Source organism: Notothenia rossii, assembly GCF_949606895.1.
Source record: "Notothenia rossii genome assembly, chromosome: 11".
NCBI classification, from domain to species: Eukaryota; Metazoa; Chordata; class Actinopteri; order Perciformes; family Nototheniidae; genus Notothenia; species Notothenia rossii.
Genome location: NC_136910.1, coordinates 28,797,289 through 28,814,901, shown reverse-complemented (window position 1 = coordinate 28,814,901; position 17,613 = coordinate 28,797,289). Strand labels below are relative to the sequence as shown.

At 40.0% G+C, this 17,613-nt stretch overlaps 1 protein-coding gene across 2 annotated transcripts in view; it reads left to right on the top strand.

The window, feature by feature from the left end:
- Positions 1 to 1,802: 1,802 nt before the first annotated feature.
- The window catches only part of plcd3b (phospholipase C, delta 3b), a 56,730-nt gene continuing 40,919 nt past the window's right edge, over positions 1,803 to 17,613 (top strand). For both annotated transcript variants that reach the window (XM_079659499.1, XM_079659498.1), the window contains exon 1: positions 1,803 to 2,166. In XM_079659499.1, the coding sequence (XP_079515625.1) occupies positions 2,076 to 2,166 (91 nt within the window). In that variant the 5' untranslated portion in view covers positions 1,803 to 2,075. The remainder of the gene's footprint in view (positions 2,167 to 17,613) is intronic.

The window sequence follows — 17,613 nt, the reverse complement described above, 5'->3', positions numbered from 1 at the left end:
CTTACAACAATAAATACGAAACACACGTTGCTTGTCATTATTGAAATCATTATACTGACTAATTTGGAAGTTAGCAAACGTTAGAAAAAAAATACTTACGGTGCAAAGTTCACGTTTTTGTTTTGCTGAATCTCTGACCGACGCTCCCGCGCTCTCACTCCCGCCGCTTCCGGCGGCTGCTGCTGCTGCCGGAGCTGATAAACAAGCTGTGTGTATTGACGGAACCGCACTAGCTATCAGCCTCACACGGTCCTGGCTTCGATATCCCATACTGCACTTCCTCACATCACTTGACTCATAATCCTCCGGTCGAAAATGAGCGCCACAAACGACCGCGTTTTTCGTCACAGACGCAGCATTGAAGTCCCGTCTCTTTGTCTGCACAAAACGAACCCAGGACCGAAAGCTAGCTAGCTTTCTTTTCCTGTTAGGGAAATAGTGGAATCAATGTCCTGACAGGCTGGTATTTGTGCAACCTGCACAAACACAATACTGCACCATGATTACAAATGGTAAAATACAATGTAAAACTACCGAAAAATACCAGCTCACTAGAAACACAACCGCTCTACGCAACTATTAACTATTCCCGCGGTCAGAGAGCGGAGATGTGTCCCCTTTGTGATGTAATATGACGCGTTTGACGTATGACCTTAAAAAAAAGCCGTTTTTAAGAGCAGAGCTCAAAATGGCTAATTTCCCTCTGAATTCCTGCCCTTATGTCTCGTAAAACATATCAAATCCTGCATTCACTTTTTTAATTGTAATTTTCAAGCAAGTTTAAGCATAAATGTAGAAAAAGAAAAACCTGCAAGTTGCTCTTTAAATGTTGCTTTTCAACTTCATCCCGTAAAAGGTTGGTCTCTGGCTTATTCCTGTCCCAGCTGGACTACGGTGATACCATTTATAGATTTGCCTGTCCCACTGTTTCGGCCAAACTTGACCCACTCTACCATGCTGCACTGCGTTATGCACCCTATAGGACTCATCATTGCAAACTGTATAGCCTGACTGGATGGTCCCACTTAGTATGCGTAGGATGCAGCATTGGTTTTTATTAATGTATAAAGCCATTTTAGGTAAGCTTCCACTGTACATATGTGCCAGATTTTCTCCAGTTTGTGACTCTTACAACCTCAGATCCAGTGCCTGGATACGGTTCCAGGTTCCTGCTGTGCGGACTGAGGCTGGGAAAAGGAGTCTTTTTTATTATGGTCCTTGGTCTTGGAATGACCTTCAATCACGCCTCAAACTGAGGTCACTTGTCTCAATAGCATGTTTTAAATTGAAGTTGTCTGAAGTCCTTATCACCAGCTGCTCTTGCAGTAATAAGTAGTGCACCTTTCTTACTGTCCTATGCGCACAATGTAGTGATTGCTTTTTTGTCTTTTGTTTTCTTAGTTATGTTCTCTGTATTTTATATGTTTGTGTTATGTGTTATGTGTAACGTTGCTGCCTTCTTGGCCAGGTCAGCATTGCAAATGAGATTTTATCTCAATGCTTTTTTATCTGGTTAAATAAAGGTTAAATACAAAAAACAAACAAAAAAAAAACTTGATACTAAGCACACAGGCATCTTTTTAAAGTTATCTTATCTTAGCTATCTCTTATATTTAGCGGAGGAAAACAATTGTAACATCAACATATAGTTATTGAGAGTGAAGCTAGTTAAGGGAGTTAATAATATGTATCCAAGTAATAATAGGATTTATAAAATGTTAATATTCTGCTAATTAGAATGTACACCTTCCATCCAAACCTTACATGGCATTCACGACTTTTATTTTGAAAGTCCGCCCAGGAAGCCCCGTCTGTTGTAGTTCTTCACGCCTGTGTGAATCCTACAGCTCTGTGTTTATAAATCCATCTGAGTGACATCAGCAGGGAGAAGGTTTGGCCAGACTCCCGTTTGTCTGCAGGATAAAAGCACGAGGAGCAGCCTGGAGGCTCTGTTCTCCTCCTGCATGAGCTCCTTGCTGCTCGGCCTCTAACTGCCCATCTCCTGCCCGAGGAACAACGCCGGATCCGGACAAAGGCTGAAGGAAGGGAAGGAGGCTGAGCGGCTCTCCTGCGTTATGTTGGGCAACAGAAAGAAGGAAGCCTCGGGGGGGAGGAACGGAGCCGGGACGTCCGAGGCTAAGGCCATCGACCCGCTGAGAAACCTGGGTGAGTTCCGCTGTAATCTGAATGTGTTCATTCGCTGGGACACAGTTATACCGATATATGGTGAGGGACCTCATCATTTCGGACATCCGACCTACCAATAGCTGCCGTTATCTTCACCCCTCACACTGGGATGAGCAGGGAATATTTGAAATAAACTCTGAGATTAAAGCATCATAATATTATTATTACTAATATTATTATTATTAATAATAATAATAATAATAATAATAATAATAATAATAATGATAACATATTAATAATGCATTACAAAATAAAAATCATAATAGGAAACGCTATTTAAATAGCACAACATAACAAATAATTAGAACATTTACGATAAACCTTTTAAAAAAAGACAATCAAAGGAAATAACGTAGAGGGAAAAAAGCTAAATAAGACAAGTCAAAGCCACCTTTAGAGAGAACGCTATGGTAAGCTTCTGATTTGCAGAACACTGTTGCAGGACCTCAGGAAAAACCAAATGGTTAGAGTTTTGGAGTGTTTGCAAACTGAAACAAGACACACATCTCATGGGGCTTCTCTGTTATAAAAAAACAAAAACACATTCAATTGTTTTAAGTGATGTTAAATTATACTAAAGAGCTGCAAAGGAAGATGTCTTAATCAGTGTTGATTCTTTTCATAATTAATCAACTAATCTTGGTTGATAAAATATCAAAAAACTGATCCCATTTTTTTCTGAGCCTTGGGTGATTTCCAAGTGTCCAAAATTATGATAATTAAATGATATAGAGTAGAGAAAAAAACTGCATATTCACATTAGAGAAGCTGAACAGTGAATATTTCATAAAGAAGCAATCAAATAATAAAAGTTGAGCTTGGACTATAGTGTCTGTGGTGAACAATATCATCAGCTATTCTGTATATTGAAGAAGGTCTGTTAATGTCATATCATGTTTACAACATGTATTTTAGGATGCAACCCTAACACATGCATTACACAGGTATGATATAAATAGAAACTTTAAAATCACAAAATCCAAAAAGGGAAGAGTGCCTCTCTAAGTCTGAGGACCCTGGATCATTTCATTTATCTGCAGCAGTCTATGGCTTAATCTGGTGAAAATGTACTGCAGACGTGTCCAGACGGATTTCAAACTTTTGCGTCCCACCTGAGAAAAAGTAAACATTTACCAGCTGATCAAGCAAATGGTCTCCACAACAAGAAGGTATATCTAGAGTCACATGTTTCCAGCTGCTGTGTTCACTGCTCTCCTCCTCATGCTGTGTGGGGCTTGCCCAGTATGTTAGCAGCTGGGACCTTATCTTCTCTACACTGTACTCTTCTGCCTAGTTGAACTGCAATATGTGCAGTTATATACAGTTCTACAAGTTTTGTGCATTTTCCTTTTCGTGCATTGTTTCAATCCTGTAATCCAAGGCTGAATATAGTACTCTCAAAACTCATTTAATTTAGTAATGTTTAGGGAGACAAATCAAAACTCAGGTCAACTAAAGTTGATGTAAAGTGGGAGGAAGTGACTGAGAATGAAGAGCTACAAATTGAAGATGTGGTGGATGGAGGGGTTGAATAAGAACTTTCCACCACGTATTCTGTGTCAAACTGAAAGTCAATGTTAACTCATTGTAACTTTCAACATGACAATTTATTTGAACCCAAACCACAATCCTTTTCAAAAGCTAACCAAGTCTTTTTATTTCAACTAACATAACCATGTGTTTAAAACTGCTAACATTTCACAGCTTGTAAAATGTTGCTCTCCAACAGTCCACACAACAGTTCACTCAGCATGAAAACCGGAGCAGAGCATGCAGCAGCAGCATCACTGAGTGTAGATGTCAGAGAAAAGCCTGGTAACCCTCACACAATATTTACAGTGTACTGTACATGTAGCATCGCTCATTAGTTAGAGCTGCCTTGAAGGTTGGAGACCACTCTGGCCTCCTCTCACATGTGGACTGTCACAGGGTTGAATCTGGCTCACCTGTGCATCGCTCTGTTCTTTACTGTGGCTTTCATTGCGACACTATAGTTCTGGGTGTTTGCAACTGTGATCAAATACTGCCTTAATCTTGTAATCCATGAAGGATGGGTACAGAATCAAATTCTCAAAATAGAAAGGAGAAACACAGCTTTGTAGAGATCAATTTATTATATTGAGCTATACTATACTGTGAAAAGAAAGTTCATAGGTGAATTCAATGTTGCTGTATAATATTTTGATTGTACTCTTGCCAGAATACTATTGTCCATTTCATTTTAAACTTGTATGTTAAAGGCTAAATTTGAAGGCACAAAGAGGGGATGCAACCTGCCCCTATACTTTAAGTATTTCTATTCCAATAGAAAAGAAAAACCTGACATTGCGATTTTTTCCCCCCATGTGATATACACTGAACAAAAATATAAATGCAACACTTTTGTTTTTGCTCCCATTTTTCATGAGATGAACTCAAAGATCTAAAACATTTTCTATATACACAAAATTACCATTTCTCTCAAACATTGTTCACAAATCTGAAAAAATCTGTGATAGTGAGCACTTCTCCTTTGCCGAGATAATCCATCCCACCTCACAGGTGTGGCATATCAAGATGCTGATTAGACAGCATGATTATTGCCCAGGTGTGCCTTAGGCTGGCCACAATAAAAGGCCACTCTGAAACGTTCAGTTTTGCTTTATTGGGGGGGTCTGGGGGGGTCCGAAAACCCTAGGGTTAAACCCTAACCCTAACCCTAACATGTCACCCATTGAGCATGTTTGGGATGCTCTGGATCGGTGTATACGACAGCGTGTTCCAGTTCCTGCCGATATCCAGCAACTTCGCACAGCCATTGAAGAGGAGTGGACCAACATTCCACAGGCCACAATCAACAACCTGATCAACTCTATGCGAAGGAGATGTGTTGCACTGCGTGAGGCAAATGGTGGTCACACCAGATACTGACTGGTTTTCGGACCCCCCCAGACCCCCCCAATAAAGCAAAACTGCACTTTTCAGAGTGGCCTTTTATTGTGGCCAGCCTAAGGCACACCTGTGCAATAATCATGCTGTCTAATCAGCATCTTGATATGCCACATCTGTGAGGTGGGATGGATTATCTCGGCAAAGGAAAAGTTAGCTAGTGACTTACCGCAGAGGTAGACATTATGGGTACGGGCCGGTGGATTTGTATTATCGCTGGCCCCACCATTGTAACCCCTGGCCCGGAGCATTCGTCCAAAATAAAATCGACTGATAATGAAGAAAATTAACACATTTGTTGCAATAGTAATTTATGCAATTTATTACTACATTACTACTTGTAATACAACATTTGAATCATCAGTTCTTCCTCATTTTCCTCAATTGTTCATATTTGGTTTATTAAAATAATGATATTGTGGTCATTGTTAAAAAATGTCTGCTATTATTATGAGTATTATTATTTGTATAATACACTTTCTGCCTTCCTGTCATTAGGAGTTAGACATGTAATGGCTATGTAATTGATATGAACCTTCATAATCCTAAACTGCTGGGACATTTCGCCAATACCTTTATATTGTCTACCCTTCACTTACTTGTCAGCATAGGTCGGCATTGATGTAGAGCCGACAGAAGACCTTGTTTATATTCGCATCATATTGAGAGGTGCAGCCAGTGACGCGTCCTAAAACCAGGAAGTAAGCTGCTGGTTCCCTCGACAAAAAGCAATGGGACTTCTCCACAGGGTTTTGGAAAATAGCTGGAAATAAGGTCTGTGGAAAACAAACCTGTTTGATAAATGCACGTTTTGTTCAGCCGGATAATATCCACATGTCTACCCTACTTTTATAATTTTCGAATCATAAAACTAATCGATAGATTATAAAAGGGTTTTAAAAAAAATACTTTCTTTTATTTGAAGATGGTTTTTTGCCCGGTGCTTGGCCGGTTACCGCTGGTATTAAAAACATTTTGGCGAATGGTTAGGTGGCTCGATAGTCACTGGCTCTGAAGGATCGCGCTCATGGGAGCCTGCTCGCGCTGCGCTCCGAAGCAAACAGCTGTTTGCTTTTCACCCAACAACGACAACGGACTCACGGAACGCTATGTTGTAGCGTTGATAAACTAAACAATTTAACAAATGGTCAAAATACCAATACCACAGGATAATTTTTTTAAAGCAATATTTTTAGTGGCCCGAGCGGGCAAGTGGAAATTACGTTATGCTGGCCCGGGGTGTCTAAATCTCTAAATAGTGCTTCCGGGCCAGCGGGCCATTTAATGTAGAGCCCTGCCGGTTACCGGCCAGCCCCCAGGAAGTGTGCCGGAGTCTGATGAGAATATTCGTTGTGGCCAAACGGCGGTACTACACTTCCGTTTGGTTGCTGGTCCCGGAAACACTTTTTCCCATTGACTTACATTGGGAAAGAGTGGTCTGTAACTCGTTGGATATTTTTTTTTAAACTAAATAAACTACCCAGTATGAACGTTTGTATAGCCCTTATTAAAAACATTCGTTCCTCAAGTTGTAAAAATGTGCTAATAACGTTATTCTGAGAGTTATTTTCCTCTGCATTATGAACGCGCATCTAACCCACGGGACCGCGCCGCCCGGCACGTTCATGTGATGTGATGTGTTCAGTACTAAATTAGTTTTACCTTTACCCATGGATGCACAATAAGAACGGACCCATATCGCCTTACTGCCAGCCCACGGAGCTGTAATAATGGATATATTGCACATGTTTGCTGTAATTCATCATTTGTAAAATATTATACTACATGGGCTGTATGATGTAAATCTTTTATTAAATAAAGTTAATATTACCGACGTAGATTAACGTCCCTGTAGCTTCTTATTGCACTTGCAATATACCATAAAAGGAGTTGAACGTTGCTGTTTGCTATTACTATAATACCACGCAGGGATAAGCCAGAGTTTACAACCTTTGCATGTGGGCACAACACGTTTTGACCGTTTTAACCCAGATTAATTAGCTATACCATATATATCGCCCGAGGAAGTCGTCATACTTATAGATATATAAATATATTTGTGTCAAAGCTCTAATCAAATTAGAAGTTGTATTAATTATACTTGTATATATATAGCCTGTGTTGTATATACACACAAATGAGCAACCTTGTGTATAACAAGTTGTATTGTACTGTTTATTTTAGTGTTGTTTTATGCTTATCCACATTTTGATTTCAGAGCACAGGAGAATGCTGGGCACAACATAAAGCTCAACAGTGAAGCTGGCAATGCTGAACAAAACCATGTAGAGTTATAATATTTATTCAGCTGAAAAAGTCAAAGCTCTACAAAAATGTAATTAAAAATACATAAGCATTTCAGGTAGAATTCAGCATTTTATATAGAAATTCACAAAAATAAGAAATGAAACCTAAAAGAGATTAAGACAGTTAACACATGTATACCTCTGATGGCTGGCATAGGTGGAACCAAAAGTGACAACAAATGTAAATACAATTTATATAGATTAAAAGGTAATATATATAATATTGATTGCAATTATTATATTAAAAAATCCATCAAACATGATCAACAGGAAAGCCCTCTGAAGGCATTTCATGGTTTGAAAAAAAGTTGAGGATGGGGTCCAGACAGTTCAATCAGGAGAGACTTCATTTTGTTTAAAGAACATTTATTGACACATGTCATATGACAAATGTTAAGTATTTTGCGATTAGACCCTGATCCTGAAATCTTATATCTAAAGGGGGAAAAGCCGTGAGCATATAGGGAACCCCCCGGGGTCTAGACACTGGTGATGACGATGCTGAAGATCTGGATTTGATGAGGAGATAGGATGAAGAGGAGGTGTGATGAGGTCTTTGGATTAGCTCTCCTGGCTCTGGATATGATGAACAAATGTGGGTGGAGAGGAGGCGGGCGGCAGCATGTACACCTGCAATCACAGCTGACTGCAGGAGAGAGGAGAACCATTTTAAAGTTTGGCTGCAGCACGGTGATTGGCTGCTGGAGAATGAGGTGAATGTAATAGGTTAAAGACAGCGCCTGTGATGAGCTGATTATAAGCAGCTGCGGAGTGAATGTATCAGTGACGTGCGGTGAGGTTCATGGCTGGTGAGGCACTGACTCTTTCAGAGTCAGATTTACAAATATTATATTTTGACCTTAATCGAAATATTCGGCTATTTTCAAAAGCTTTTTTAGTCTGATACTTCAATTCATTTTAAACAGACCGTTCAACCAAAGGATACCCAACATCTAAATGTTGGATTGTTCTTTCTTAGTAAGATCCCATTTTCATTACAATTGTGGTCTTACCTTGACTTGAAGATGAAGTCCATGCTATCCTTCTGGACAACAATCTCTATTACTTTTTTGTAAAAGTCCTCCTTATCTTCCTGTAATTTGAAAAGTCTAGCTTGTTGTTTGTGTCTACCGTCTCTGCGTAGAATAACAGTAGCAACAAGAACCTGTGGGCTCATGTGCGCCCCCTTCAGTGCGGCAGAGGTTATGGCTGCCTCTCCAGGTGCTTTTTTCATTGCCGTTGTATGATGAGACCAGCGAGCCTAAATATCATATATACGTGAAATAAGTTATTTAGAGACTATGGATGGCGAGGATAAATGTAATAAAGGGATCTACAAACATTACATTGGTGACATACAGTGAGATGGTAACAGGCATGCGCTTAATGCCCACGCTCCAGCCAGTTTCTGTGGGGTGACGCATTCTATTTTAGTTTATGATTCAGCCTTGGGTAAGACTTTTATAGTCTATGGCAGACTATAAAAAAAAAAAAAGTCATTGCCAAACGCCACTGTGTGAAGTGTCCTATTACAGTTGCCGTATGTAGTTGTCCAGTATGGCGGACCATCTCGCACATGCGCAGTACAGATCGGGCAGGGGGGCAGATCGGGTAGTGACAGCCGTGCCTGGTAACAGCGGAAAGTTTAAAAGTCTCAAAAATGCTACAACTACTGTCACAAACTGGATGAATGTGCAGTATTTCCTTAAAGGAGAATGAAAGCGTAATGAAGGAGCTCTATTGGAGTGACTTTATTGGTTATTGGACTCAGGATTAATGAATTTGGATGCCCGCTGTATCAAGAAATTAAAGGACGGCGCAAGTGGAAACAATTCACAAAGGGATTCAACTGTTTAAAACACATGCTCAAAGTAAGCCGGATTTTGGTGATGTGTTTACGTGGATTAAAAAATCGTAAATAATCTACAAAATGGAGGAGACCAATCTGATCGGAGCAACTGTGACAAATAATCCAACTGAAACCGGCACTTTACGCGCAGAAGAAACATTTATATTAAAGAAAAAATGATACATTTCTGTCTTTGTATGCTTTTATTCGCTACTAACTTGCAAATGTATGCATCATATTTATTTGAAATGTCGAAGAACAGGAAACTTCAAAAGAATAGACTATGTCTAATACATTTTTTTTAATATGGTTGCATAGGCCTGTATAAAACAAAAATGAAAAACTGGCATATTAAGCAGGTAAATCAAATGCTTGTCTGCCATGGAACAGGTAGCAGAGAGAAGACGAGGTTCAAGTAGGTTCATTAATGTGAACCTTGGGCTTGCACGCCTGCAGCCAGGGATGGAATGTCAGGTGTAATGTGAGTGACAGCCAGTCTAAAGTCGTTGTGAACGTCCAGTGTGTTGCGTGCTTTTGTCTTGATGGCAACAAGTGCGCTGAAGGCTGTTTCTGATAGATATATCGTACTGAATGGGAGTATAATCCTGGTCGTGGCATGCAGTGTGATCTTTGGAGCGAGGCTTGGTTCTTTGAGAATCCCAAACTTTTTGAATCCTTTTTCCTGGAAGTATTTATTTGACAGCAAGTCAGCTTGGATGTCGGTGAGCTCATCTTCGCAATCCAGGTATTCCACATCCTCAACTTTGGCAATAAAGGGATCTAAAACCCACAATTCCTTGGAGACATACTCGTCTATGTCAGCGAACCGTGATTGCATTTCCGTTTGCAGTGCGTTCATATGGCGGATGAACTCGCGACGTACAGACACAGGCACCGTTTCAGGATTGTTTTGGGATTGTTTCAGCAGTAGTGGAAACTGTTGCAGCTCCCCCCTCTCCATTTTCCCGACCCTGTACTCCAGTTTGCGCACAAATGCATCATTGGAGAATGTTGGACTCCACGCCTTGCAGACGCTTGTTTGTTTCATTGTAGAGACTGAAGATGTCGGCCAGGTATGCTGTTTTAATCCAGAATGACTCAGTTACTTGCTCTGACAGTGCGCGGTTACGAGTTTGTAGAAACTCTTCAATTTTTTCCTTCAGTTCTACAAAGCGTGCCAGCACTCGGCCGCGTGAGAGCCAGCGCACCTCGGTGTGCAGGAAGAGGGTTTGGCACGCTTCATCCTCGCACAAGTCTGCGAATAGACGCTTGTTGGTGGGGGGACCTTTGATGAAATTGACTATTTTAATAACAGTTGAGAGTGTTTCGCTGAGGTCTTCTGACAGTTTCTTGCTGGCCAGGGCCTGGCGATGTATCACACAGTGAAATATTGTGCAGTGTGGGGCCTTTTCTTTCAAGCGACTGTTAAATCCCTTGTTTTTCCCCATCATTGAGGCAGCTCCGTCTGTGCAACATGCAACTAAATTCTCATAGGAAAGCTTGTGGGATGAGAGGTAAGAATCCACTGCAGTAAAAATGTCCTCACCCCGAGTGGTAGTGGTAAGGTTGACTGACATAAGAATGTCCTGCTTCAAATCTTCCCCATCGATATATTGCACATAAACGATCAGCACAGCCTCGTCTGCTACAGTTGTGGTTTCATCAAGTTGTATGGCAAATGGCCCCTTTCCAAGCTTTTCGAGCAGCTGCAGCTCGCAGTTACTTGCCATCTTCTCAATTCTGTCTTTCACCGTATTGTTTGACAGTGGTACAGTTTTTAGCTTCTCCGCCACCTGCGGGCCGCACAGTTTCTCAGCCATCTTAATGCAAGCTGGCTTAATGAGCTGCTCTGCAATGTTGTGCGGTTTCTTTGCCTTTGCTATTAAAAGTGCACATTCAAAAGAGGCCTCGCTGCCAGCCCTAACAAACGCTGTTCTAATATCCATTGGCTTGTTTGCCTTTGCAAGGTGTTGTTTCTTTATGAAAAAGTCCCGATCACGCCCGACTGTTTCTGGGTGCATGGTCTGTTGGTGTCTCTTCATTTTGCTGGGTTTCATGCTTTCGTTGGCTAGCTTCTCTCTGCATATCACACACTCTGGGCGGGTTTTGTCCGTTCCCTCCATGAAACCGAAGTTAAGATAGCTCTCTAGGTAGGTCCTCATTTTCTTTTTGATTGCAGATGAGCTGTCATCTCCTTTACGTTTTTCAGACATTTTTAGACAAAAATATTCACCTTATGAAGTTGGTCGCTAGCTAGCAAGCGCAGCAAACTGTTATTATTATGAAAGCTGACACAGTAACGTCAATGTTGGCGCCAATCGGAGGAGTATCAGATGAATTTTTTGAATTTTAATTTTAGTTAATCAATTAATTTCTATATTTTATTGTAATATAGACAAGGCTTTTAGCGGTAATCATGTATTGCGTTACAATATGTAAAAAAAATGATATGTAAAAAAAAAAATGATATGTAATTTCTTTTTTTTTTTATTCTAAATATGATATTAGGCCTCAAATCATCTGAGGTCTGGCGCCCCCCCTGCGATCTTTGGTGACCCCCCAAGGGGGTCGCGACCCCCAGGTTGGGAACCACTGGTCTATGGTGTTAACTATGTTCGTTATTCTCGCGTCCAGGAGAGAAGCTTTAAAAATGAGACTAAATGGAGTCTCTGAGAAGATTCAAATGGGATACTTTAATTTTTTTTTAAAAGGCGCGGTAGTGTTACAAGCAGAATATTGTTCAGGTGAGGAGAGAAAAGCTGCAGCTCCCTCTCGCAATGGCGGTGTCGGTACCAGATGTGTTCGGGGTACCATATGTGTTCGGGGGCCGTCTCTTACCAATGACGTCACGCATTGTACGCATTGTGATTGGCTGTACGGTAATTTACCCAGCGGTGCTCGGAGGCAAATCACATCTACAGATCGTGACGAACCGAATTGAATTATTCCTATGCTCCTAGCGTGTGAAAATGTTTGTGAAAAACATGTTAAAAAAACATGAAAACGGAGCAATGGCTGTACGCCATTGGCTGTACGGCAACTCAAGAGGACCATCATACACGGTCAAATTCCGAACATTTAAACATAGCCTACACTTCATTCTTTACTTTGTCCGTTATTATATGTAGAAGATGAACTACCTCTCTGTCTTCTGAGTGGTTAAACATCACTAATGATTTTCTGACTTCTGACTGCTTTGGATATATAATTACACCACAATAAGGTTTTATTATCACAGTGCACTGAGATTTGTGACAAACTGTAAAGCACTTACGCATCACTGTACACTGTAAACCAAGGCGGTTTTGCCATCACTTACTGTACGGCGGCTCAGTCACTGGTACATTTTCATTTACAAAGCCATGTTGGATAAAGTACCATCTTATATCTGCTCCCTGATCTCTCGGCAGATTGAAAGTACTTATTGCCTGAGATCTCATGCTGTGGTTTTATTAAATGTGCCAAATGCTAGGACTGTCTTAGGGAAGAAAGCTTTTAGATGTGCAGCTCCACTAACTTGGAACAGTCTGCAAAAAGAATGTAAAATTACCATGCTGGTACCACTACATGTTTTTAAAGCTCGGTTGGATGCTCCACAGTCAGATGCTGTTGGTACCTGTACATGTGGATAGATATTTCAATTGTAATCCCTGTAATTTTTTGCTGTATGATGTCCTTTTGTTGTTCTGTTGTTTATGTTTTTATGTCTTCATGTGGAACCTACTGCTGCAGGTCTCCCTTGAAAAATAGATCATAGATCTCAATGGGATTTTACCTGGATAAATAAAGGTTTTGATTTGAATGTCGAGCATTAACTGCAAGTCACTCAAATGCATAAACTGGAGAACAATTATGTTACAAGTGTTACAGAAAACATATCCAAGTGTAACAAACATCCAGTATTAACCTTACTGTTTTTTACTAACAGTAACCAACTAATAATTTTCATAAAGTGCATATTTATTCCAAACTCACAATATATATATATATATATATATATGTAATAAAACATAATGCACAATGGTACACAGTATCCAAACTCTTTAGGCACTGGTCAGAGGCATTCATGTAAAGCAGATCACCAGAATCCAATACTGGTAAAAACGTTGCAGAGATCAATGTTTCCTTGTCTGAAAGGAGAAACCTAATTTTAAAACAACATTTTCAGTGTGTGACTTGAAAGATAAGTTCTGATCAATAATAAAACCTAGATATGTGTATGTAGTGACCCTTTCAATGTCAATGTCAGTCCCTTGAACAGTACAAATGTTGGGGAGAAAAGAAGTTAACTTTTTGCCATTTGAGAATATCATGAGTTTGGAGTTGTCTGCATTTAATACTAACTTGAGTTGAGATAAATGGGATGGAATAACATCAAAGGCAGACTGGAGGAAATCAAGACTTTGCTCTATAGAAGAGGATGAACAATAAATAACAGTATCATCTGCATAAAAATGGAAAGCAGCATTTGAAAAATTATTAGAGATTATTTACATACAGTATATGGTGAAATTATTGGTCCTAATATGGAACCTTGGCAAATCAAATCAATCAAATCAAGTTTTATTTATATAGCATATTTATAAACGATTTTTGGTCGAGCCAAAGTGCTGTACAAATAATAAAAATACCCTACAGTGAAGACATTTTACAGCTAATACAACAGTAGTTTGTTCAGAATATCAGTATGAGAAGAAAACGACACCCTCTGTCCTTAGACCCTCACATCGTACAAGGAAAAACTTCAATAGAAAACCCACAGTTTAAAGGGAAAAATGGGAGAAACCTCTGGGAGAGCAACAGAGGAGGGATCCCTCTCCCAGGACGGACAGACGTGCAATAGATGCCGTGTGTAAATCGAAGAGATAATACATTTTAAAACATACTGTAGGTAGACCGAATGTTAGGAAATGCATGTGTCTATAATAAGAGGATGAAACCAAGAAGATGTCAACAATCCTGTGGGAGCCTTCAGGGAGGCAGCACGACGAGACCACGACCCGAAGTCCACGACTTAATCCAGAACTCAGGATAGAGGATCCAGGATGCGGGACCACAGCAAGAGGATCAGCCTCGACTCAAGATCACATCAAGACACAAAAGAAGAAAAATTTGGCTGGGTTAATCGGAACATGAGAATACACAGATACAGACAGACAGAAGGAAGAACAAGCACTCCCTTTGGAGTGATCTTTTTTAAATATTGAAGTTAAATGCATCAATCTGGTGCACTTTGAGAGCAAAATGAAGAGATATATGGATACCTCTCAACATACATATGAAACAACTGTAAACAGATTTACTTTGTCTTTATGGATTCGATTGTGGACTTGATTGTGATTGCTGCACATTATCCCTTACTTAATAAATACTTTTGTTGATAATCTATTATATAGAAAAGTATATCATATTGATATATAATATATAATTTATTGATAATATATAATATAATCAAATATAAAAATCAAAACGAAATAAGTAGTATTAAGTATTAGGGCTAAGAAAATATTGTACATGTGAAATAGTTGTATGTATTGATTTAAATTGACATGCATACGCTAAGAAAAATAGTCCGTTGTTACTGTTTGAACTAACGTACCAACGGCACTGAACATATTACATATTACCTACCATATTACGTTATATACTTCTTACCTTCGATTTCTCTTTTTCTTCTCCTCATTCGTCTTGGTTTTTCTTCAAGTTTTATTGTATTTCTTCAAGTTTTTATCTTGTTGGTCGAATGCACTTAAGCGTCAGCTAAATACAATGTAATGTAATGATCAAAAAACCCCGCTATACTCTAGACAGCGTGGGTAAATTACCGTACAGCCAATCACAATGCGTGACGTCATTGACGTCATTACCTCGTGACGTCGTACGTCGTGACGTCACTGGTAAGAGACGGACCCCGAACACATATGGTACCCCGAACACATCTGGTACCGACAGCGGCCGTGAAGAAGAGACACACAAGTCTTCGTACTTCCCGCTTCCTGGCTGTTCGCTCCTCCTCTCTGGGAGCTGTAGTGATATAGGGGACTCCCCCCTCGTTCTTCTGAGTCCGATCCGATATTGCGTTATACGGAGGATTCCGACATTTTACATTCATTGCTTACTTCCACATGCCTCTTCTCCTCATATTCTCTTTCATCACTTTTCGTTTAACACATTCTAAACGCTGTAATTCATACTTTAAAAATACTGGAAATACTTCACGGCATTTTGGTTTCCGGTGGAGTTCCGGAAGTTGTCACATGCTACCCACGTCTTTAAACAATAATGTATTCAAATAAACTGTACCTTCATTTAGTGATGGCAGTTTGACACTGAAGCTTCGAACAGAGCTTCAACCCTGGACTTCCTATTCCATAGAAGCAGTGCTTCGAAGCTTGCTTCAAATCACGTGACATGTGACGTCCAAAGCAGCAACTGCTTCAAATCACGTGACATGTGACGTCCGAACCAATAACTGCTTCATTTCCTGAATGAATCAACTCACTGGTTCGCCGTCCAATCAGGTGACAGGTGACAGGTTGAAAAAGTTTCAAATTTGAGCGCTTCAACACTTTATAACCGCTCTAAACAATGCTCAATGTGTGGGTTGTTGTCGTAGTTTGCATTGTTGCTGTTGAGTTGTTGTTGGCATTGCATTTGAATTGGATCATTATAGAGCAAGCCAGGAAGAAAAATAGGTCGTTCTGGCTCGTGAAACACTTCGAAATGTGGTGAAGTTGTGAACAAAAAGACAATGAGTAATATAAAAACACTTCGGCGGTCTAAGGAATTGATAGCCCAGTGGATAGAGCCGGCGGCCAAGATGCGGCGATATCCTCCGCGCAGCTGGTTCAAAGCACGGAATAGTTAAACTTTTAATCTTTGCTTTTCAACTTTTATACTTTAATAACTGATAAAAGGCCCTCTCCGCCCAAAAAAATGTTAAGCACTCTCTAGTCTCTTCTCAATAACCCAATACACACTATTATCAATCTTTAATTGCAAATAGAACATGATATTCAGTCTTAGTGTGAGTGTGTGTGTGTGTGTGTGTGTGTGTGTGTGTTTGTGTGTGTCTCGAATATTTTTCAAGGCAAAGATACGTTAAACCCACTGCAGCCTTGCACTTCGCCAGGAGAGGTCGCTGTAACTGAAGCTTCGAGAAATGAACCTATTTCCGACACAATTGTCCAAGTGGTTCGACGCTTCATTCAAAGCTTCATTTTGCCATCACTACCTTCATTTAATAATCAGCATGGTAGTATCTCGACATCTATAGTTGTAGTGTTAAATCAGTAGGTTTCGGTTTGCACCACTCCATGTCATTTCACTACTAAATTCACCTCTTTAGGAAATCGTATATTAGCCACATGCTAAATGCTAACCGGAGATGAAGGATTTTCAGAATAAAAGCTTAACTGGTTGTGCACGAGAATTTCTGTTTTTTTCAGTATAAAACAGCGTTTAAACTGACGGTATGTTGAAGCTACATTATACCATCAAAACATTGATTTTAATTTCTAACAGATAATATGTCATTTTTCAGTATAGTCCTATTTCTGTTTAAGTGTCTGATAACCACAAATAGTAAGCAATGATATGACAGTAATGATATAACATATGCCAGACACTGTATTATTTTCAAGCAAGCCTAAAAGATAATGTCACTCACTTTAATTGCTCTTTGAACATAATTTTCCTCTGTGGTTTCCTACTCAACACATGTTTGTTTTGTAATGCCACTCATATTTTTTTATTGTATTTTAAGGTGACATTGAATGCTTTGAAAGGTGCCCTAAAATAAAGTGTATTATTGATCTTATATCTGTGCCTATATCACACTATTAATGCTCCTTCTTTTAGATTAGGTTTTTCCTGGTGTCAATTAGGCTTGGGCGGTATGACGGTATTACGGTATACCAGGGTATTTCGAAATACCGTCGGTATGATTTTCAATACCGTGACGTCACAGACTGTGCGCCAAATCACAGATGCGTTTCATTCTATTACACTGACACGGAGTTTTGACAGGGACGACATTGGTTGTAATGCACAGCACGCGCCAGCAGAGGGCAGGGGAGGGCAGTCCGTCTTTCCCGCTCTCAGAGCTCAGCACAGAGCTGAGCTGAGCAAGATGGCGGCAGCATTTGCCGGCCCCGAACTCGGACAACTAGTAAAAAAGAAAAATGCCTCTGCTCCTGTTTGGGACTATTTTGGGTTTACTCATCGCCAGTGACTTCATCTAGCACAACGAGAGACGGAGGCACTTCTTTGGGAATGTTTAAGACGGGGTGAGTGAGTGTTGACATTTTTTAATCCTATGCAACTGGTTGATGGTTTTGTAGT